The following is a 23,560-nucleotide window of genomic DNA, read 5'->3' as shown; positions in this document are numbered from 1 at the left end:
AATAGTTGTATTTATTAGAATTACGTACATTTTATCCCCCATATTTTGTCGTCAAGTATATGTCTCATTTCTAGCTGTAGGAACTGGGTGATTCTTGAGATCTTTTTAGGCTGAAACCGCTCATCTAATATAAGCGCTCTAAGCATATATTTCTTATTTTTATTTCTTTAATTTTTTTTTAGCTATTATTAAAAACTGCCTTTTTCTCACACATTGATACTTTGCTTTCTGTTAAAAAGTGTTGCCCAGAGGGAAGAGGAGGCGGCATGGAAAATCGCTAGCTTTTTTTTTTTAATTTCTTTTTCTTTTCTCTTCTATCCATTCATCTTTGCGCTTCCAGAGTATCCTAAACATGCATGTTCATGTGTTATTTGCACGGAGCGCCTTCGATGTGCTTGCAAGACAGCAGGCAGCGAACGGGGACGGGTACGTCCAGTCTCATAAACAAGTTATGTTCGCGATGACAGTAGGGACAAGGGAGGAGATCGTTAATGGTACGAGACAACGTGGAAGAGCACCGACGACGCGCTGCAGAGAATTGGGAGTTAATTTGTGGCGTGGAGGATACGGCGAGATGGAGATATCAAACCCGACGGCTCCTGCGACTGGACAGGGCTGTGAGCCAGGCAGTCCTGCGCTGCCCGGTGTCGCTCCGGTTCCGGGAATTTCTTAGGGTGTTCCCATCGTTACCGGTGATTGCTTGAACGATACGCCTCCGTCGGCGCCGTGTGGGTGGTAGGTGTTTGCTTTCGGGGCTTTAGATAAAGCTTTTGCAACATGGATGCTGCTCAGGGAAGTAGGCATCTTTCAGAGATAACAAATTAACTCTGAACATTATAACCAGGGTAAAATATTAATCTTACCGATAGGTTCCTTTTGTAGCTCTTCAGATGGCCTGTAAGTAAAGTAATGTAATTAACTTTTGTATCTTTTGCATCTGGAAATGTGTGCTGTATTTTATAAATTATGTTTTCATTAGCCTTCCTTCCCCTCTTGGTTTATAGAAATACTAGCAACGAGGAGACATTTGTGCTCATCACAAATCTCCAGTACGTTACTGGTCCTGGATTCTGTCCCCTTCATAATTCAATTAATAAAAATTAAATAGCTGTTGATTTCCAAATATTCTTTGAGGTACATGAGCAGTGAAAATTTGATAGACTCATATTAAGAGAAGAAAGCCAGAAAGGATGTGAAAATCCATTTCAAGTCACATGTTGCGGGGCAACAGCCTCATTCAGTAGTTGACTGATTGAGAATGGCATTTCATGTTAAGTAAAGAGGAATTGGCTTTTTTATTGACAAGGAAACTGAAGACGCCTCATCGTGTATTTGCAATAATAGGAAATGTGTAGTTTTGGGGGGTGTGGAGTGGTAATGACTATTATTATTATTATTTCCAGGGAGCTCTTGGGGCAGCTCAGTTCAGGAAAGGTTTTTGGTGGTCAATACGTTAGCGGAGCTGTAAGGAGCAGGACCTCCATCGTTGTACAAGGGATGCTCACAGTAATGGTCAATTAGCGTTGGGGTTTTTTTTTTATTTTCCCTGAAATCTGAATAGTCCCTGACAGGTTCTGCGCTAAAACGATAAATGTTTTGCAATGGAGTACGTAGATGGATGCCGGCTGGGGGAGAGTCAGCAGAGACTGGGAGTTTTGTTAATAATGTTGAGAAACCTGAAAAAAATTAAATATTTAGTGCTTGGTGGGGTTTTTTTCCTTTCTAAGGGAGAATTTAAAAAAGGAGCAGTAAAATGGAGTTGAAGTAGCCTTTCCGACCTGGCCGCCGCGTGCTGTCTAGATTGGCCGAGGTGACGACTTTGGGGTTGGTATCAAGATAGTTTCCGGGATGCAGCGTGGGGAGGCGAGAGGACGGCACCCGCCTCTCCTCCATGGCTGAGGAGGTCTTACCACCACTGTCTACAAGCTTGCTAGGTGTTTGCCACCTAGTTGGATCACAGGAGAAGTTTTATCCCTTCTTGTCTTGTGCTTTATGTTATATTTGCAGGTTTGCTCCCCCGCCGATCCTCTTCTCTCTCACCTCTCCCTTCCACAACAAAGAGGTCTGTGGCCGCGAAGCCAATTCTTCAAGCTTTGCTTTGGCAGTTTGAGCAGCCCAGAGTGTTTTCTTCAGGGCAGGCTCACACAATTTTTTTTTTAAAAAGAAGTTTGTGGTCTTTAGATGTGGTGAGCGATTGGAAATGCTGAACTTCCAGCTCCTTCAAGACGCTGCAAGGGCCGTGCGGGGCCGGCCCTGGGCTGCTGCTCCCCCGTCGTGGCATGGGGATGCTGGGGCAGCACGCTGCAACCTCGAGCCAAAAACCTACCTACGAACAGCAATATTTTCAAGGCACAGACCCTTTGTTTTCCTCCTGTCTGTTCCTTTAATTAATCTCTCTGCTGCTTGTTTCCTCTCCTGCTTTCATTTCTCAACGTGATCTTTTTAGTGGGCTAGATAATTGCGTTTACTGAGTATCTTTCCTGCCGAGCACTGCGGCTGTAATCTCCTCTACCTGAGAAATGGTTTCCTTTGAACAGCCCGGTGTCTGGCTCAAAGTTAAGTGTTAATTAAATGCACAAAAAAAAAAAAAAAGTGTGTGTGTGTATATATATGTACGAGTTATATAGTTTCAGCAAGCAAAAATCTGGGTAGCTGAAAGACAGTTCTGGGTGCACACCACCGGCACTGTTTTTTGGCTTCTTAACTACAGACAAGTGCACAAAAGTCTTTAATTATATGATCATATGGCTGTTTTTTCAATACCATCTTGTATATGGAGTTTTCTCAGATCTTAAATACAAATGGGAGTTTAAAATATCTGGAGATTGTGTAATTAAAGACGGTACCATGCAAGTGAGGCAGAAACTGTGCGCTTAGCGATAAATGGATTTTAGGATATTGAGGTTGTATTTTTAAGAGTCTTTCTGAGGTAATGAAGTAGCCTCTGAGGTTGTGGTACGTTTCCCCGTGCTTGAACCAGCTGCTGGCAGCATGTACCTGGCCGGAGGGTCCCTCACCTTCTTGTCAGGAAGCTGTGGTGGAGCAGAGCAGCGGCAGAGCGTTGTCTTCCTTCACGGCTTCCAGGGGGTTTTAGGATTTCCGATCCTCCCCCTACCACATGCACGCACATCCATGAGCCCCCTTGTCCCCAAGAATTGTGTTTTCAAGCGGTTTTGGGTACTCGCTGTCTTCCACTTGTTCATGGATCTTCCCATACTTCTCTTCGTGTAAAGAGAATTAACCCCGAGGAGCACAGAGGAAGTCTGAGCTAGAGCAGGAAAAGTGTTAGCTTATACCCTGACTGGTGAACTGTCCTCCCCCTTCGGTCTGTGGATGACCGGTGTGCAAGGAAGCCAGCTGTGCAAACCGTGGTGAGTTCTCAATTTTTTTTTTATTAATAGAGAGATTGCGTATGAAGCGGAACTCTTTATGGAAAAATTCCTTCCCATGGAACAACTCTATTGGTTGCACATCAATACGTATATATTTTTTTCCCCTGCCAAAGTACTCCTCTGACCTACCTACCACAAAGGTAGACCTAGCAGATACGCTGCAGTGGTGCAAGGTTAGTTACCGTGAACCTTTATGCATAACGTGACAGAAAATTGTACACACAACTATAGTTTTCACAGTACATAGACTATGTGACAGTCAAATGCAGAGCGGCCTTGGGAACTTTTTGGGCAAGAAGAAACCGAGTAGTGGAAGAAACCAAGTAATGACTTCCTTGATTCAGCAACTCGTGTCCTGCGCACAGCGGTGTGTCTCTGCAAGTTGTGTACCAAATTAAAAAATTAAACCTCTAGAAACAAGGGAGCTAAATTGTACCTTCATTATCATCTGCCACTATATTAGATAGGGAGAAAAGAAATCAGAAAACCCAAGATACATAAACTAAGGCACGTGATGAGCAGTGACAGCGCAGGCGTTGGAACGGCACCTTCTCCTTCAGGCAGAAGTCAGGCTGGACCTTGTGTGTACGAGGACAGAGATACCCAAAGGATCAAGAGCTGCAAGCGGTTTGCAGCGCTGGAATCGCCTGACAGCATTAATGAAGGATGGATTAATGTGGCGATATGAGTTTTTGTGCTTCTACAGCAACAGAGATCAAGATGACATCCACTAACGTTAACGGAGCCGCGCTCTACCTGTCAGTCCCAGAGGAACGCTGTTGAAAGCTGTCATGGTTTGGGCCTGGAAAGAGGGGCAGCCTGGTAAAGTAGAAGGGAATTTGCTGAAATTTTCTAGTTTAGTTTCAAATAGGTGTCACCTTTGAGGGAGTTACTGTTTCATAAAGCACTGGGTGTGACGTGGGGCTGTAGTAGGAACCGCTCGACAGCTTAGAAAAGAGCTACCCCATCTTGCCTAGCTTTAGGGCATGTGTCCTTCCAATACTGCAGAAGTCCTCCATGTAGGGTCTGTTTTCCATTCTACCGAATGTCTTGGTCTCCTTTTTTCCCCAAAAAACCCCAACCCTAGCAGTCACATCTGCCTTGTGCAGAAGCAGTAGTTAGCATTCCTGGCTAACATGTGTTAGGATTGTGTAGGAAGAGGAAAAAATACTTGAGGGTGGTCTTTCCAGATGTGCGGCAATCTGTGTAGTACATTCTGATTTTTAAACAGCTTTTCCGTCAGATGATTTATATTTTGTTGGCAGAATTGGTGTGTGGTGTTTGTGCACCTGCGCTCTGTTTAATATCTGGTGGGGTGTGCACTCCCTCAGCTTCCAGCACTGGCTGTATTTTAGATTGGATTAAGGTACAGGTAACTTCGTTTGGGAAATCTGAATGAGCATTTTCAGATAGTCCTTTGAGAAAAACAGGTTGGCTTTTTTCCTGAACTATTTTTGCTGTTTAGTTCACGTTAGTAAAAACAACATGATCGCTAAGATTGAGAATTGCCTGGGAGTTGATAGTTCTGAGGGTTGATGACAGAGGAAGATGACGGGCTGCTCACCCAGTGCTCGTTGATCTCCAGTGAAATTTCACTCTCAACCCACGTCCAGGTGGATCAGAAATCCACCCTCACAGCTGCAAATCTCAACAATTAAGTCAGAATCAAAATAACCGTGTAGAATCAAAACAACCATGTAGATGCTCATTTCTGAGAGTACTTGAAGCTGGAGCTAAGAGGAGTAACTTAGATATCCTCCATTACCTAGTAGTGAGTTTGAGAAACATCGGTCTACAGGTTTTTTGCAACTTCTTTCTTTAACTGTTGACTGCTTTTTGGATCTTTGACATAGCTTCTGCTGGTATCCAGGCAGTTGATACCCACATACAGTAGCAGAGCTGGAATAGTCCGAAGAGCTCAGCTCATCCCTCTTGTGCTCCAAACTAGGATGGACTTCAACCTGTGGCACTCGAGGGTGATGACTTTTTAAAGACCTCTGATGATGGAAACTGCAGCCACCCAAGCAATCTAATTCTACTCCTTGACTGTCCTTGCAGTTAATGATTTTTCCTGATGTCTAGCCTGGCTCTTTCTAGAGTTAGCCCACCGCTCCTCGTGTCCTACCAGTGTAGCTACGGAGCTCAGAGTATTCCTCCTCTGCAATGGCGCTGTAGATGATGTTTGGCATGTTTTGTGTTTAGCATCTCAGTGGCTCACCTGCTGTTACATGTTTCAGTTAAGTTGCATCAAAATCTCTTAGGACTTTTAACAAATATTTTTAGAAAGAGCAATTCAGCCCTTTATCTAAATATAGCTTTTAGCTTTCAAGTCTTTGAGAGAGGAGAGCATGTGAATCTTTGATCATGGCGTTTCTCGTGATCGCAGCTGTAGGAGTAGTTTCTGCACCTGGCAGAAAGAAGTATGGTACAGAGAAATTTGTTAGACACAAAGCTTACATTTTACAGAATAGACATGTGTTTTATTACGGATGAAGGATAAATCTTGGCACGTCCTTCGATACAAAGGCATGAGATACTGAAGAACAAATGTGAAGCACAGGAAAATGAAGGTGTGGTTAGAAATTTCCTTCTCGGTGGTGTGACTGAAGTACCACTTACCTCCTGGCTGATACTTGATACGTCACTAAAAATAGAGAAAGGAGGCTCACCCGTCATCCCTGTTGATGACAGCAGAGCCAAATCAGTTTGTCCTTAGATGTCTGAAACGGGAATGCAATGTAAATCTGCATTTTTATTTATTTATTTATTTTACTTTTTGAGACTTGATGTTTAACAAAAGATTTCTCCAAAAGTCACAGTGATTCCACATAAATCTGATGGAGTTATGCTTTTTTCTGGTGGTGCGTTTTGGTTTTTTAAACTGAGCCAGAAATGGCGTCATTACCGATGTCGCTGTGGTAATGGCACTTACAGCGATGTCTGGAACTGCTGAAGAAATTTTTCTCATAGGAACAACCACAGATTTCTTCCCCCCCCCCCAGTAATTGTTTCAATATTATAAGTTGATATGCTCATTTATCACTGAAATCGTTATTAATGAGTGCTGGTTTTCTTTGTCACATTACCATGGCAACTGGGTGACATGTTTGAGTAGAATTATCTGTTTCCAGATGGAGATCTTCATTCATAAGATTTGCCTACTGAGAATTTTTGCAGCATATTCAACTTAAAAATTCTTCCTCCCTTGCCCTTCCAAAGAGTTTCGTGCTAGAGGCGTCACTGCTTTCTGGTTTATATCCTGTGATGGATGTTGTGGTGGGTGTTGTGCTCAACGGTATTTCTGTCTTTTATTTGTGGTTCATCTGTGTCGGTTTTTCCTTGGATTCAATTGGGCTGCTTTTCTTCAACTTGGTATTTGCTGCAGCAGTCCTGCAAACCTATTCCTCCCCCATTTGATTTGTTGGAAATCTTCTCTTTTTAGATAATATACCACACAATGGGAGACAGTACTTGATTTTTACTTTTACGCATGAAAGAAGCATAAAAGATAAATATATCTTTGTCTATGATACCTCACACCCTGAGTGATAGTGTCCTAAAAATTTTATTGTATTCACTACTCGATTTTCAGTTTTGCACAGGAAAGAAGCATAAAGATGTTTCACTTTTTTTCATTTTGGATGTAAGACTGTATTTAGGAAAAATAAAAAAGATATTACTCTTAACCAAAAGAGAGGAAGGTAAATATGCAGAGAACTGTGTATAATTTCCTTTATCCCAAACTTCTTACAGTTTTAAAGGTCTTGTTGACTGTCAGGCTTGATAGAGATCAAGTAGGACCTAGTTAACATTTCAGGATTTCTCTGGGTTTGTTTCCGATCGCTCAGAACAAAATATCTCCAAATGGCGTATTTCATTTAGTAGAAATCAAAAGGGAAGAATCCAGAAGTGAATTTAGCAGCCTTTACTTCTTCAGTTCCAGGTCCACTCTTACCTTACCAAGCAAAACCTGCTTAGCAGTTTCTGCAAGTACCTAAAGGCATTACCTTCAGGGAAGGCCTCAAAGGCCCGTTCCTCCACCTGGTCTTTAATCTAATTGTCATATTCACTTAAAGCCATTGATGACCGTACACCCCATGACACATTTCAAGGTCCACCTGTTGCTTAAACATCCATTCTTTTGCATTTGCAGTGCTTTCGTCCTGACTGTAACTTTAGAACAAGAATCTCATCACTATCTCAGAATTTGTGGTTTCTGAACACCCCATCTTACATATATCTTACCTATAGAATATAACACTTCACCTAGTCAAATGAGTCTCTATATATATTTGTGTCCTCCCGATAATAACATAATATAGTGCAAGACCTATCCTCTCCAAATAATTGCTTGATTTTAATTGCTATATTTAGTATATTTGAAATAATAACATCTTATCTGTGAAGAGCAAGGCGTTACGCATCAGATTCATTTCTTCTCTGTTACACCAACTAGCAATGTCCTCCCCAGCTACGCTGCTCGCTACTGCCTTCTCCTCCTTTGCACCCTTGGGTTGCCCTTTTGGTTGACGGCTCATCAGTCAACAGGCTTGGTTGGGAACGTGTTAAATGTTGACCGGTCCCCTTGCTTTCAGGAATTAATCTGCATTTTTTATGTCAGGTCTCTACTTGACCAGACTTGTGACGGGCCCATAGAAGTGGAGAGATTTTAAAGCTTTGCTTGATCGGGGGAGGGGGAGAAAAAAAAAAAAAAAAGGGAGTTCAGCATGAATGTGAAAGGTAAAGTTTGTGTCAGTGAGTACTGTAAATGCCAGAGGGAGACCTGCAAGCAAAATTCAGCGTTTCTCCTCAGGTAACAGGAAGGTTGCAGGTATGAATATCAAAGTTTTAGCTGTGGTTCAGGTAGTTACTCATATTTAAGCGGCCTAGTTCGATGGCTGCTGAAATTAGTTAGAGGTGGGGTTTTTCCTCAGTGTGTTGGCTAGTTCAGAAGGTGGATGTTTCCAGGTATCCCTCATCGTAGCTGGGAAGCTGTGGGGCTTGTAGTCAGCTGGATACCCCTCCTTTTTCTTTCTGTGGCAGTATAATTACTTAGCTGGGATTTTTTTTTCCTCTTCAAAAGTAGAATCGTATCTATTTATACCTACCTCTAGCAAGTGACTACTCAATACGAGCTAATGTTGCCAATATATTGTATTTGCGCTCCCTATTTTAAGGAAAATATTTTGCCTGTGATAGGAAATTACGAGAGCTTATGAGTAATAATATTGCTTCAAACTTAACGTCGCTGATCCATTCCCTTCATCTCTGTATCTGATAAAACAGTTGTTCACGGCTCAATCCTTTCTTCTGCTCCCGTTAACCGAAATCAAGTTGATCGCTCACTTTCCGCAGGCCAGCGCCGTGTTCGCCTCTTTGTCTGATATTGGTATGTGTACCACTTGCTCAAAACATGTGGCTTTGATGGGCTTGCTCGCTGCTTGGCACTCCCGCCTCTTACTCCTCTATTTAGGCACTGAAGCCTGAGTGTTGGCCGCTCAGCCCGCTTCTTCCTTAATGTTCCTCATCCCCAAGAGGTGGACTCTTGGCCTTTCAGGCAGGTTGTCAAATTTACATTGCCTATTGAGATACAAGTAGAGGTTTCTCATAGAATTGTTTTGGTTGGAAAAGGCCTTTAAGACCATCCAGTCCAACCGTTACCCTAGCACTGCCAAGTCCACCACTAAACCACGTCCCTAAGTGCCACGTCTTCGTATCCTTTAAACACCTCCAGGGATGATGACTCAACCACTTCCCTGGGCAGCCTGTTCCAGTGCATGACAGCCCTTTCAGGGAAGAATTTTCTCCTAATATCCAATCTAAACCCATCTCACCTTCATCCTATCCAACTGTATCAAACTTTTATATGTAAATCTGATGATACGGATTATCAGTCATGGGCTCATCATTGTCCTGGTCCACTTGCCACACGAGATGATGTCTTTCAAGGAAGCATCCCTTACGTACAGTCCACATAGGATGGTCTGCTGCCCATGCGTGCGCTCGGTGTTCGATCACCATTAATCTCTTGGAATAAGCAGGAGACACGTTTCAGAGATGATTTTTGCCGCTGAACGTCAGGACCTCCCTACCTTACTCATTTTTCACAAGGCCGGGTTGAACATGCCTCTCTTTCAGTTAATGTGGACCAGCTGCGGGTCGTGCAAACTTCCTTTGTGCTATTTTTCTCTTTCTCATCCGTTTCCCTATTCAGATCCCTACATACCACTGTGGGAGTTTTATGCTTTTTCTGCATGTGGGTTTTATTGCTAATCACAACAGAGATCATGGAAGGAGTGAGAAAAATGTAAGTTAGAGTTTGCAGTCAGTCAAGTACTTCTCATTCTCAGGCTTTATTCTGCTCAGCATTTTGGTTTTATGAATTGTCACCTCCAGACTACCTAAATTCCATTTCAAAAAGAGGGGGAAAAAAAGTTTAGAGAAGTTGTTCGCATTTACTGATCTGATAATATTGTCTTAAATTCTTCCATTTGTTTTGAGACTCTGCATCTGAGATGCTGCTAGTTGATAAATTCACAGTTTTATTTAAACTCTATGGTAAAAAACGCATATAGATATGGATTAGGCCAAATGCAAAACCACGTTGTATGTAAAAAAAAAAATAAAAAAATTGTTTTTCAGAGTTAGGCTTATTTAACTTATATACTCTTTGGTTAATAGCTTTCTGAAAACAAACTTCCATCTAGATAATTTTGATTATTTTTTTAACAATAGAGTAACCCAGAATAATCCATTTGTGGTTTGTTTTTTCCTTAGCAATTGCGATAAGTCACTTGAAAACCCAAAGAGGAAAAAAAAAAAAGAAGTTTGTGCAGTTTCTTTTAATTTGCCCAGGTTTTACCTTTCACTCCCAGTGTACTGTGTCTCATTTCATTTTGTATTAACATTTTCCACTTAGGTGGGGTAAACTTTCTCTTCTGCATTATATATCCTGGCTGGAGGAGCGTGGGTGCAAAACTCTGGGTGTTTTTCCGATGGAGTTATATGCTACAAAGAGAACGGGAGCAAAACGCGGCTGAGGAAAGGCAGTGTCGTACTGCAAGCGCTGGCTTTGCAGGCAGGAGAGAAGAATCGCTTGTCCCAAAATCCCACCTTGTCCTACCAAAGGAAAAAAAAATAAAAAATCCCTTTATTCAAGCTTTGGGCCAGGCTGGTTATGTTACTGTGGCATAGCATATGTGTGTTTAATAATATTAATTATGATATTAATATATAATACTAGATAATATTTCCATCCTGCCACTGGAGCTGGGAATTTATTATTTGAAGAGCTGAAACGCCTAGCTGATACATAATAAGGGCAAACCAGGACTCTTATTTTTCTTATTACTTATTTTCACATTGGCTTTCTATCTGGGTAACAGTCATGTGCAGGAAAAATGGTCGTGGGGGGAAGTGGGGAGAGGAAGATGCTCGGAACGGGGCGTTTTCTCCAGAAATCACTGTATGACTGTGCATTGCGTACCCCTTGCTTTAGCTCTGTTAAAACAGTGCAGGAAAAACAAAATAATAATAATTTAAAAAAGCAGTGGGTTTTGGTGTGGTGTTTGGGTTTTTTCCCCCAGCTTTTAACTTCAATTTTAAATATCCTCCATCAGCATTGTTTTTCTAAAGAGGTTTTTTCAATGCGGGGAACATCCATGAGCAGACTCCTCCGTGTATAACTACTGTACATCGCTCGTTCGCCCACTGATAACAAAAATCCAGGGAGGATGCAGGAGCAAAGAACATATTGGTATTAAACATATTGTACGGAAAACTAGGGATTCGGAGGAGAGTACGTACCGAACGTCCCCTGTTCCGGGTGCCGTGGCTGTACCAGACCAGAGAGCTACTGAACGATTTCTGGAAGCCAGAACTGGAAATTCTTATTGATGCTTCCATCAGGAAAAACTTCTTTGGTATCAGTCACATTTGAGCCTTTGAAACTATATACATGTAATTTTTAGATGCTTTGCTTAATTAGGGTCTTTTCTAGTCAGCTGTTTTGGTCTTAGCTTGGTTTTTTTTTTTCCCCAGCTGCTGAACTACACTGGTTCAAAATTTTTTTTCTTTTTTTTTTTTTTCTTGGTGCTCAGATGAGTATAGGATCAAACCAGTGGAAGAGGTCAAATACATGAAAAATGGGGGAGAAGATGATCAGAAAATAGCAGCCAGGAACCAAGAAAACTTGGTAAGGATTGAACTTATCGCTTATCTAATGAAATAACGTGGCTCTGCTTTTGTAATGAAATATGCAACGTGCAGCACATTCAAACTACAGCTTATACGCGGCAAGAGGATTTTCTTGAAAAATGTCATAACTCTCTGCGAAGCTGGCATAGAAAGTGCAAAATATGACTTTTTCCTGCTTGTCTTTCTGAATTAGGCTCTACTTAATCTTGGAGCGACTGCTTCCACGGCTATACTCGCTCACCTCCTTTGCAGATCTGAATATACGCGCTTGGAAATGTATTGGTCTGTATTGCAAACGAGTTGTAGTAAACCGGCAGTGCGCTGCCATTAAGAAAATGACCTACTTATGTAGATATTATTTGCTCTGTGCTTCCTGGTTTTACATATTTTACAATTCACAGGGAAGGCACTTCGGAATAGCAAAAGCAATATGTTCATAACACAGAAGTCAGAAGAATCGGTTTGTGTGTGTTTCTTTTTCCCTGATTTGAGCACCTTGCCGGCTCGTAGTTCCACTTACGGGAAGGAAATCACAGGTAAACTCTTAGTACTACGTGAAATAACTAGGATACTGTTGAAGCGGCTTAAAAATCACGGTTGAGTCACTTCTGGCGTTTCTGAGAAGTCGTTTCTTCTCTTCTAAAGCTGAAGGAATGTTGATTTTGTAATTGGCTGACTGGGGCTTTGCCCAGTTTAACTTTTTGAAGACATCCCACAATTACAATAGCTGGGTGCGAAATTTCACATCTGGTTCCACTCATTCATTACAGCTTTTTTCCGTGTAGGATTGGGGGGTTTTTTTTCCCCTCCATCAGTAAGAGCAAAGGGGGAACATGAGCAGCAGATTTCAGTGGAACTGTAACTATTATCACCAGCTGAGGATCTGCCTGTTGCCATCACTGGGCAGCTGTACAAAAATCCACTTTTTGGCATTTTTTTCTTTTCCTGAAGATGTAAGAGAGCTCCAGGCAACCTGGATACTTTATATTCCCTCTTCTAGGCGCTCGTACTTGCATTACACAGCTACACGTGCCTCGCTGTAGTAAATAACAGAGCTTATTTTGCTGTCCTAACCTCGTCGCTCGAGCGGCGGTTGAGCAGCACGCAACACAATTTCTGCTTCGGTCTCCACACTGGGTAATTGCCGCCTGCAATTTTGCATTGCTGATGCTCCCGTGGACGGTGCAGCTTCAGCTTGCAGCAGGATTTTGAGGGTTTTTAGGGTCTCGGAAACATTGCTGAGAACATCACCTTTTCTAGCAGCAGCCGCAGCGCATTCAGCGTTAGTGCCAACGTAAGCACGTTTGTTTGAACTGGAAGAAACCTGACTGCAAGAATTTTTCGCTCGTTTTAGAGACCCCAGGGCTTTGTTGGTAAGCAGAGAAAAAGGAAAAACGAGCGCAATCCTCAGAATTTTTTTTTTTTTTGATAAAAAATGGAAAAAGTCTAGCAGGTTAAATTTTAAACTAGCCTTCAGCTGTATTTAAATTAGTATTTGCAGAAGGTAACGTGCCACTTGAGTGGTGACGAGGAAGAGTTCAGGAAAAAAAGAAGAAAAAAGAAAAAAAAAAGACAATAACCCAAGAAAGTCTTCAATCAGACAGGATATATATACTTTAAAAGAAAAAACCCATCTTGCACACCAAAAAGGCTTTATTTTCCTTTTCCTCATCTTACTATAAGGAGATTACATTGTCTGTAATGTATGCAGCTTTTTAATCCTGGGAATTGTCAAGTCCTCGTCACTCCTGTTTTTTTTTAAAGGGGTTTCACTGTTCCAGTTCTCCTTAGTAAACATGTTTTAGTTCACTGCTTAGAGGATGGGTTAAGCTACCCATCACTCAGGCTTTAGTTTTCTTAACGTGTGAAAAGTTGGCAAGCGCTTACATAATCCCATCTTCTCATCAGCCATTTCCAGGCAACAGAAATTTTAGGAACAAGAAAAGGCGGTGGGAGAATCGACCGGCCCTTTTCCCTCCTCTCTTGTTTCTTAATCCCACATTTCTTTATTGTTACAGGGCTGCTAATTCACATCTCCTTCAGAAACGCGGCCCGGATGAGATGTATAATCTGAATGTCATTAGAGTCAGTTCCCTGGGAACTGCTGCGGTGTGGGTTATCTTATCCCCTGATACTTGGGCTTGAATTACGTTATTCAGATGCCATGGAATTTTTCAGTCCCATTATCATAGCTGTTACTTTTTTAAGGTATTTTGAGGTCTCACTTAAAAAAAAAAAAAAGCTCAAGTGAAAATAAAACCGCTTCCCTTATAACTTAGGCTCTTTGATGTGGTGCCATCTCTGCCTTTGGTGTTGCAATATTTCTGAGTCAGGGGGGAAAAAAAAAAAAAGGTAGATGAAGAGAGCAGGAGGGCATGGCAGACACCAGGCAAATTGTCATTTTGTACTGGGGTGCTGTGCGTCGGGGTCCCAGGCTTTCACTCTGTTTAAGGAGAGAACCGGAGCTGGGCTGGTACGAGCGTGGGTATCCCTGGGAGAGAGGAGGCTCTGTCAGTGAATCACCATCTTCTCAGCTTCAACCTAAGGCTTAAGCAGGGCTCAAAGCTTGAGCAAGGCTGACATCGTAAAGCAGAACGGCTCCTCAGATGTATTGACAACGGGAACGGCTGTGCTGGGGCTGCATGCCAGGTGAAACAGAAGATGCTCCATGTGAAGATGTTTTCTGGCAGAATCGAAGGGCTCCTTGAATTAAAACATAGGCTCAACGGGGAGAAAAAAAAAAGAAAAATAGGATAAAAAAGCCAGGCTTGTTTCAGACTGTCAAAGTCACTTATTATTTTCCTGATGTTCCTTCGTATCCATCGGCCCGATTCACTTCTTTACCCAGGTTGTTTCTGCGTTTCTCCGCTTGCTGCTGGGATCTCTCTGGTCCTGGTTTCAGTCCTGGTACCTCCGGCTCCCGTCACCTTCCCAGGCACCTCCATCCTCAGAATCAGGCCAGTCATGTTGCCCTTGGTGGGGAGAACCTTGAGCTGACAGTGACGCGTCCTCGTAGCCTGCCGATGGGAATGGGACGTAGCAGGATGAGGTGCTGGAGACCTGGGGTTACGCTGCATGCTGGCAATCCGCACCGCGCGCTTTAATAGCTGCTCCGCTAAACCAGGGACGTTTGAGTCAGGTCTGTAAAGAACTAGTAGGTAGATGAAAGAAAGAAGTAATTTATACTGGTTTTCAAGACTATCTATGTTTTTTAATCACAACTGTTGGAATATATATATAAAAAACCATGGAAATTGTGCTAATTTTCAAACCAGATGTGGTTGTGCGTAGAAGCTCATGAGTGTGGTGGTACTCACAGAGCTGAAGAAGCAGAAGGCCTGGCTGCGCTGGTTTATCGGGGTCCTGGACAGGCGGGATGGCTTTGCCCGGGGCGCATTGGGGTCCGGCAGGGTTGTCGGCTCAGCACAGCCGAGACGATGCTGTCTGCACACGCAGCTTGGTGGTGACGTACGGAGTGAGGTGATGGACGCCCGTGCGTTAAAACCGAACCGAACCTCTCCCTGGCTCCGTAGCCCGTGAGCTCTCCTGCGTTTCCCCATCTTTTTTTGGGGGGACTATGGCTTGTTGATTCAGTGCTGGGCAGTGTTTAAGGAGTTTATGATAAGCGTTCTTCAAAACAGAGTTTTACCAACTTTGAGTTTACCACTCAGAGGATCTGGATGGGGTTTTTTGGCCATAAATATAGCAAAAGCTAATCATGGCTAATTGCATATCATGTAACTGGTTTTGTTACTTTGGAAAGCTAAAATGCTGACAATCAGGAAGTATTAATACTTTAAAAGGCTAAATCTATTCCAAAACGTACCTGCTGTGAGCAGGTATGACTGAAACAAATAACACATTTTCCCGTTTCTAAAGATCTATTAATTTGTCGTTTGGAAAGGGCTCACTGTTTAGCTCTACACCACGACATTAAATATACAGAGCACAATCACAGCAGCCTATTTAACATTCAAACGAGGACAAATTCAATTGTCCTCCCTTCCGTACTCTCACAGCACTAATGGCTTTCCATTGTCAAATTTTATTGCCAGAAAAGGTAAAATAAGAAGGTGTGGCGTGTTCACGCGGCTTAGCGTCGCGTTGGCAAACTTTTGATGAGCTGGATCAGTTTTCCTCCGAGACGGTTTGTAATTGTAGAGGTACCTCTGAAAATATCAAATACCTAACGCTACTTTTTTGCGTGTGGTAGGTAGTTAGTTTGATATTTATTACAGTTTTTGGACGTTTTTGTAACTTTTCCTAATAGAAATCTTTTTCTGCTCTGCATTGACACACAAGGCTACTTCCTGGGATTTTTATGCTTTGCTATCCAAACCCTCAAAACAATTGGGCATAATCTTCTGTTTCGTCCTGCAGCTCCATAGTGAAATTGCATGTTAGAGCTTGAGATGAATTCCTGCTGGAGTTGAAAGAAAATTGCTTTTCTCCATTGCTCTTGCTATCTCTCACTCCGCCTTTAATAACACGAACAACGTTTTGCCTTTTTTTTTCCCCCCAATAAGTATAAATTTCCACTCCGCTTACCTCCAAATGTAATTTTTGTCAGCCTTGCGTGTGCTGTTATTTCCTAGCGACGTCTCGAGCTTCTCAGCCCGGCTGCTGTTCTCCATTTATCATTCGGCTCCGTAATACGTAGGATTGCAAAACCGCGGTGTCCGTAGCTCTGTATTCAACACCAGTTATCAATTTCTGCAGCGATATGTTAAGAGTAAGACAGTGGTATCTGATAGGTGAAGTGTGTGAAGTGAAAAGCCTAGCAGAAAATGAGGACTGAAACAACTGTAATAACTCTATAAAACATAATATGTGAAAGGGAAGCTACTGTGTATAATATAATTCTTTAAATAGGTATGCGCAATATGTTCTATAGATGCATCGATGATAAACGTTTTGTGACGTGCAGTGATGATATTGGCATGTATCTGAATTCCATATCGATTTAGGAAAATACCTTCTTAATTCTATTGCCAAGTTGCCCAATCTAGGCACTAAAAAAAACCAAAACCCAAACCAAATAAGCTAGCTAAAAGAAATAAGCTTGCCACCAGTCTCTGGGGATAAATTTATTGGGAGGGGTTGTGGTGTTTTCCTTTCTACATATGCAAAATACCACAAGTGCAAATTTAAGCATGGGAATACAATTAATTTGGTACTTTAAAGTGTTTAAAGCCACTGCTGCTTACTATTGCTAGATAAGCTTCGAATCGCTGTGTTTTAAATGCGTAACTGTCACGGCACTCTTGTAGTACGTTGGTGAAGAGCTTTGTAAAAACTTAGGATCCTATTAATGTGTACTGCGGTCCTAAGCTTTCAGGCTGAGTTTCCTAATAATTTATTTTAAACCCTTTTGCAATGATAGCGTGTTTCGAAACACGCGATTTCAGGATAGAACTTGCTCGTGCTCTGCTTATAAGGGGAAAGAAACCAGGAATGCCCAAGACCGACAGCCCTCAAGCCCTTAGCGAGCAGAGGTTTTCCTGGGTTTTGTCTGCCCTGAAGAGTTTTGGCGTGTTAAATCCTGCGTGGACCCCTCGTTTGCTTTCGGTTCTGTATGTGCAGCAGCAGCCAGGTGACCCTGTCCCGCTGCTGGCACGGTGTCAGCTCCAGGTATGAGTGTTGGGATGATTCCATCATCAAGGGTGGATATCTAGATATTTTCTCTCTGTAAAGGAGAGGCTATTAATTTCTCTGCCCCTTGCTGCCCTCTTTTCCATTCTCCTATTTTCAAATGTAGAGTCTCAGCTCAACAAAACGCTTGAAGGTTATGTTGGCTCTTGTGTTGGAATCCAGGCATGGAGGAAAAATCCCCAAAACACAGTGAAAAATACCGCTTGGGTCGTGCTGGGAGGGAAAAAAAAAATTGAGACACCCTTTTTCTTTGGTTCCTGGGGCATAAAAATAATAAAAGGACAAAGTGAGCATCTCTAGATGCACACGCAGACTTGATATTGTGCAGGGGTTGCTACGCTGCCCGCCCGTTGCGTCTCCCGTAGTGGCGAGAGCTGGAAAAGAGAGCGGAGAAGTTGAGGGCTGCGGAGCAAGGCTACTCCCCCACACGTTTTCCCACAAGGAGAAGGATCCACTTTGCCTAGATGCTGCATCAGCCAAATCCTGGAGCCCCAAGGGAGGTCTGGGGAAACAGGTCCCACAGGCTCCTCGCAGACCAGCGCAGAGATGCTCCCCATCTGGACTGCTCCTCGCTCGAATTCAAGAAATAAACCACAGAACAAAAGCTGACGCTACAAAATGCAGCTCTGGAATAAGTAAGGAAATGAAAGCCAGGGATTAAAATTTAAAAGTAACTAAATGAAGGAGTGACGAGCGTAATATCAAGCTCCTTTCTGCCCGAGGTGGTAGGGTTCATGTTAGGACAAAGGAGGCAGCATCCCGCGCCCCGTGAGCAGGCTGGGGTGCCCGTGAACCTCCCTGCCCCGGGCAGCTGCACGGGCAGAAACGTCCTTTCCTCCAGGCAGAGCCACCCCGAGCAGCGCCGGGACAGAGCAGGCAAAGCAAGTGATGTGCCCCGCTCGCTGAAGAGGAATTTTGCTTTTTACTTTTAGTAGATAATGCCAAAGAAATTCCCCTGGGAATATGTGGTTGGTTGTTGGGTGTATCTTCCTCCCGTCTTTGTCGGTAGGGTCTGGATCGGTGCATTTGATGCTGCACGTACTCCCAGGTTCCCTTTTATATTTCCCAGGGAAATTAAAAATCTAAAATTGCCCTTTGGATTTTTTTTTATTTTTTTTTTTCCAAAGCCTGAGATCCTAAATGAATGCTGCCCTGTCACTATCAGTACCAAGTAATTACAACATTTCCATTTTCATAAACCAGCCTCTCCAATGTTTTTTTGGAGCTGAAATAGAAGTGCACGGAAAGGATATTGTTACTAGAGCCAGTTATTTTAAACACCGTACAATTAGCTTATTTCCATATTGCCCATTTCTTTTCAAATTTGCAGTGATATTCTTCAAAGAATGGTTTCTCATAATGAATTTATGACAGTTTTAGCTCATTCCACTTACGGGTCACTGCATATTATATAGACATCAAAGTAAGTGATTGTACTGAGTATTAATATTCTTTTTCTTCTGGATTCCATTAAAAATAGTTTTGGGGGAAGAAGTATTAATTTTTCCTGTAGTATTTAATTTTTCCTGTAGTATTTAATTTTTGAAAGTCTAGAAAATAAGTGGATACTATTAATAAATATTTTTAGCAAGTCAGAAAATAACATAAAAGGTAATTGTGCGTCTGATGCATTTCTTCAGACTAGTCCTTGTTTCTGTCCTCACCCTTCGCTGAGTAAATCTGCATAGTGCTCTAGTGAGGGGCCAAATAATACATAAATAATAATTTATGAGGTTCTCGATGGATGTGTTTTTAAAGTAGGCAACTTAAAAAAAAAAAAAGATATTTCTTCCTAAGCATATTAAAATGACAGTGTCCAGAAGCAACATGTAATTGCAGTCTTGCTAGTGTTTGTTAGGGGAAAAAAATAGTAGCGAAGGTTTAACGCCCAAGAGCCTTGGGCAGCTGGCAGGAGCAAGTTTTCAGGACCAGCTTACATCGTTGGTGTGAAGGATTCTTGCAAAACCTGCAGAGATGCTCCCGTCGCTTGTGGAAGCAGATCATTTTCCATGCACATTGCGTTTTCTCCGCACCCGTATCTTTTCAATGGGGGGTTTCTGCTCGGGGCTTCTTTCCCCCTCTCTGGGAAGCAGATGCTGTTGAGGAGGAGGATGGATGTGGAGCTGTTGGTGAAACAGAGGAGTCGGCAGCGAAGGCAAGGTTGTTCGTTGGGAGCGAACGATGCTGCTGGTTTTGAAATCCTCCGCCAATCTAAGCTGCATCGCTCCGTTCGGGGTCCAGCCGAGCTGCCCTCCCTTCACCGCCAGGCACTGGTTGAACATCACCTTTGCCAAGGAAGTCCTTTGTCTCAGCAGTCCTGCCTAGGACCTAACCTGCAAAACTTGCTGCTCGTTGGCTCAAACGTGCCGGACTTGTCCGGACCACGTCGTCCAGGGTCTGTAGATGCCAGCATCTGAAGCCCAAGCTGGATGCTGCTGCGGTGAGCAGTGGCAGTGGCAGGCGGATGGGCATGGTGACATCTCTCCGGAGCCCCAAGTGTTCTGGCCCGCTGGCAACCACGAGCTTGTGGGCATTTCCGGAGTCCTCTTGCTATCATCGTCCTTGTGCTTGAAGTTGTCAAGGCCAGGGGCGTTGTGTCTATGTTCTGGACGTGCAACTTTCGCTCCTGCTCCCCAGGAGGAGGTACGGAAACGTATGCTACTCCCTGCAATAGTTTGTTGCGTGCTTGGTGGGAAACCAGCCCGAGTTGCTGTGCTGCCAACATCAGCCATTTGAAAATGAGTCAGCTTACCAAAGTATATAGATTATATATAAAATATATTGTTTAAAAACATTATATGTAAAGCTCTGGAAGTCTTTAAGTGTTTCTTCCATTGTTGTGAGGACTGGGAACCCTTTTTTCCCCTCTCTCTTTTTTTTTTGTTAGAGATGAGCTTCTTTATTATTATTATTTTTAAGAGCTTGAGCGTCTCCAAACTTGAGGAACTGAGGCTTTAAGAAAGATGAGCAATGAGATTTTGAAAGCTGTCAGCAATAGAAGCTCTCTGTCCTCTGTTTTGGTACTTGCTTTTCAGTCTTAATTATTAATTCTGCGGGTTTGGAAGAGAGGCTAAGACAAGATACAGGCAGAAATGAACACACAGAAATACCTAAAATCATCAAAAAGTATATCGAAAGAATAAGGCTGGCGTATCCAGGCAGCTGCGCTGACCGCTAGCCCCAGAGTCCCGGGGTGGGAGTACCACTGGCCCCTGTGGCCTCCTGTCCTCCTGCCTTGGTGGCGGTGAGATACGAGTTCATCCTCTCATCTGCTCAGGTGGAATTAGAGGCGATATTGGATGGGTTTGCTCACGGTTTCGTTTCAGCCGTAGGATTCTCCTTCAGTTGAGGCGGTAGTGGAGAAAATGTAAGGGCCAGGATTTACGTACCTGGTGAGATGCTAACTGCGGAGTATTTAAGTACACGGAGATGATAAGCAAATTTATCCGTAGATATTTCATTAGATATTTAACCATGCAGCCTTAACGATCTCTCAGGTTTAGTTTGAATACAGTATTGCACCGGGAACAGAAAATTTCAAGGTGCTGAGAGATGGGATGTGCCATTTTAGACCCCAAACCAATACTGAATTTATTAATTTTGATTTATTGAAGCTGAGGTGGTTCCCTTTGAGGGTGGGACAGTCAGCGTTGGTTTCAGGCACATCCTTCTTCCCGTCAGTGCATCTTTGTTGTAACTCGCTGATAGCATGGCTATTTTTTTCAGTGGAAAAAGTGGGGTTTTTTGTAACCTTCCCTAACTAATGTCTTTAAAGACAAGTTAAAAGAGGTGAACTTGAAGTCAGTCAAATGAACTGTTGTCTGCTGTACGTAAAAGATCTCCAGCACCCAGTTCTCAGGATTTAATGCTCTGCAGTGGCTGGGGTCCTGTGACAGACCCTTCCTTCTCTCCTTCTGTCCTCCTTCTTTGACCAAGGCCAACACTTTGATTCCCTGGCCTGGGTGTAGAGAATTGCATCTTTAAAGTGGTTCCTGGTAGCTCAGGTTGCTCGCTCTGAAATAGAGTGGCTTCATATAGATTCGGACATCAAATGTAAAGATGAGAACTGACCGTTATAAAAAGCTGGGATTTGTCATGTGTTTAGGGAAGAGATTTCTCATGCTGTCTTCTGAGGTTGGTGACAGCTGGTTTGATCTCAAACACAGTGAAACAGATGACACTTGACAGCTCTCTAGTGCAAAGTAGACCTCAGCGTCCGTGCTGTATGTCTCTCTCGGGTGGAATTTAATGCATCTTCTTGAGTGACAGGCAAGAAAGGTGGCATCCTCTGTGGCCAGAAGAACTGCTAGGGTGAGTGCAGCCCAAAGACAAATCTGCGTTAGCGGCTGCTAAAAGCAAGCCGGAGTTAAATGACCAGCCTAGGAAGAGGTTGGAGGGGTAAAGGAGGAAGGGAAAAGCATGAAAGCTGGGCAGAAAAGGAGGAAAGGAGCGGAAGCACTACACGGAGAGGTGAGAAGAGGTTCAGAGGGCTCTCTGCAACCCTGAACTTCTCAGCTCGCCCTGGTTGAGGAGAGGCATCTTTCCCATCGGCAGCGGGGCACCCCATCACAGACGTGTAGGAAAGCACCAGGGTTTCCTTCAGCAGAGGTAGCGTACCACCGGCCAACATTTTACTCGGCGTTCAACCCACGTCGTGGTAGCTGAGGGTGCTCATCAGCTCTAAAAACAATTTTGATGTGGCTTTTCTGACGTGGGTGGGAGCTTATTCGTAGCGTTTCTTTCCAGGTGTTTTGTGAGGGGGCTGGTGATTTGTACGCGATCTCTCCCAGCTTAATCCCGCAGGGATTGCCGAGGTCTCGCCCAGCGTTCTCCCGTGGGAGACGGGTCTGTTCCCGTGGCTCGGTGCCTCGCTCTGTACCACTGGATGCTCTTGTTGGCCGTACCGGTGCAGAGCATTTCAACAGGCAGGGCTGCGCTTTCGCCACGAACAACACGTGGTGGCAGCACATTGCATAGTCTAGATTTGTCGTTACTTGGAAAAACAGAGTTTTCTAACTTATTTTTTGTCAAATGAGCGTGTTCAGTTTTGAATTTGCTGCTTTTCTGTTAAAAGCCCCGTTGCTCCCGTGTTACAGGATTGGAAAACTAGAAGCTCCCAATCCATTTTGCATCATTATCGTTTTGAAATGTTTGCATTTTGCCCCCATTTTTACATAAATTATGCAAATGTTTCCACTGTCCAATCCATATAAGACTTTCTTCACCACCTAAATTATTTTTAGTGTGTTTTTTTCCCCCTTCCTCTTGATTATTTAGTAAGAAATGTAAAAAAATACTTTTAGAAGCAATGTACAGCAGAAGATCCAAGAGTGAGGAGTACTTGCAGGAGTAAAAGCTGTAGCAGGAGAGCACTAATGATTTAACTAATTTACAAAAAGACAATATCTGTTGTACTGAATGAGCATGAAATCTTATTTTCCTGTTTCAACAGTCGCTGCTTTGGTTGGGTTTTCCACCCGTTAGGCAATTGTACGCTCACACCGTTATTGCGCAGGAACATTTTTCACCGCTGGAGCAGTTGGTTTGCGTTTGCTTGCTTGATATTTTGATTGCGCATCATCGCAATATGTGAACGAAATTGGTAAATATTTAAAATGCACCGTGGAGAAAATGATGGTATTTTGCATGAAATTATTTGGAACCGCAGTGGACATTTTTAAGTGGATTTTGTTGGTGGTGGTTTTTAGCTCTTTTAGGAAAATGAGGGGTCTCTGCAGGGGCTGGGCTGCCCGGGCATTTTATCAGCTTAGTCGTGCCGGGACAGTGCGGCAGCGAAGGCCACACGCGGGCAGAAGACATCCTGATTTAATGATGCCTTCTCTAGAGAAAGGGAAAGAGAACTGGAGGCGGCTGTCGGGGAAGCTCATTAGTTGTATTAACAGGCTCGTTGAGCTCTTTAGCCTTAATTACTGCATGCTCAGGGTGACCAACTTGGCAAATCCAGGTCTCCGCGAGACCTGGCGTGAACTCAGAAGGCGCTCCCCCGTTTGCTCTCCTGCTGCCGCACGTTTCGGGACCCTTGGGAAGGTAACAGCGTTCCTCAGCCTACGTCGGCCCACCATGGCAAGGGGGGTTGCTGGGGCCGCGGCGGCCACTGCCGAGGTCTGCAGGGCGGTGGGGAGCCGCAGGGTGATCCGCAGGGAGGAGGCGAGTGAGCCAAGGGGGGGAGATGTCTTCCTGGTGGGGGATGAAAGCAGGGTCCTCTCACCGACACACACGGATAGGGGAGACCGGTGACGTTCCCGGTGTTCTTGAAACGTTGCTGGTGCCCTGTACAAACCCCCTGGAAAAAGAAACTA

At 43.5% G+C, this 23,560-nt stretch overlaps 1 protein-coding gene across 2 annotated transcripts in view; it reads left to right on the top strand.

Moving 5' to 3' along the window:
* Positions 1–23,560, top strand: part of C8H1orf21 (chromosome 8 C1orf21 homolog) — a 118,467-nt gene that overhangs the window by 60,432 nt on the left and 34,475 nt on the right. For both annotated transcript variants that reach the window (XM_054832963.1, XM_054832964.1), the window contains exon 3: positions 11,492–11,586. In XM_054832963.1, coding sequence (XP_054688938.1) covers positions 11,492–11,586 — 95 coding nt within the window. The remainder of the gene's footprint in view (positions 1–11,491; positions 11,587–23,560) is intronic.

The sequence above is a fragment of the Grus americana genome, chromosome 8 (assembly GCF_028858705.1).
Source record: "Grus americana isolate bGruAme1 chromosome 8, bGruAme1.mat, whole genome shotgun sequence".
Taxonomy (NCBI): Eukaryota; Metazoa; Chordata; class Aves; order Gruiformes; family Gruidae; genus Grus; species Grus americana.
This window is presented reverse-complemented; position numbering and strand designations above follow the sequence as displayed.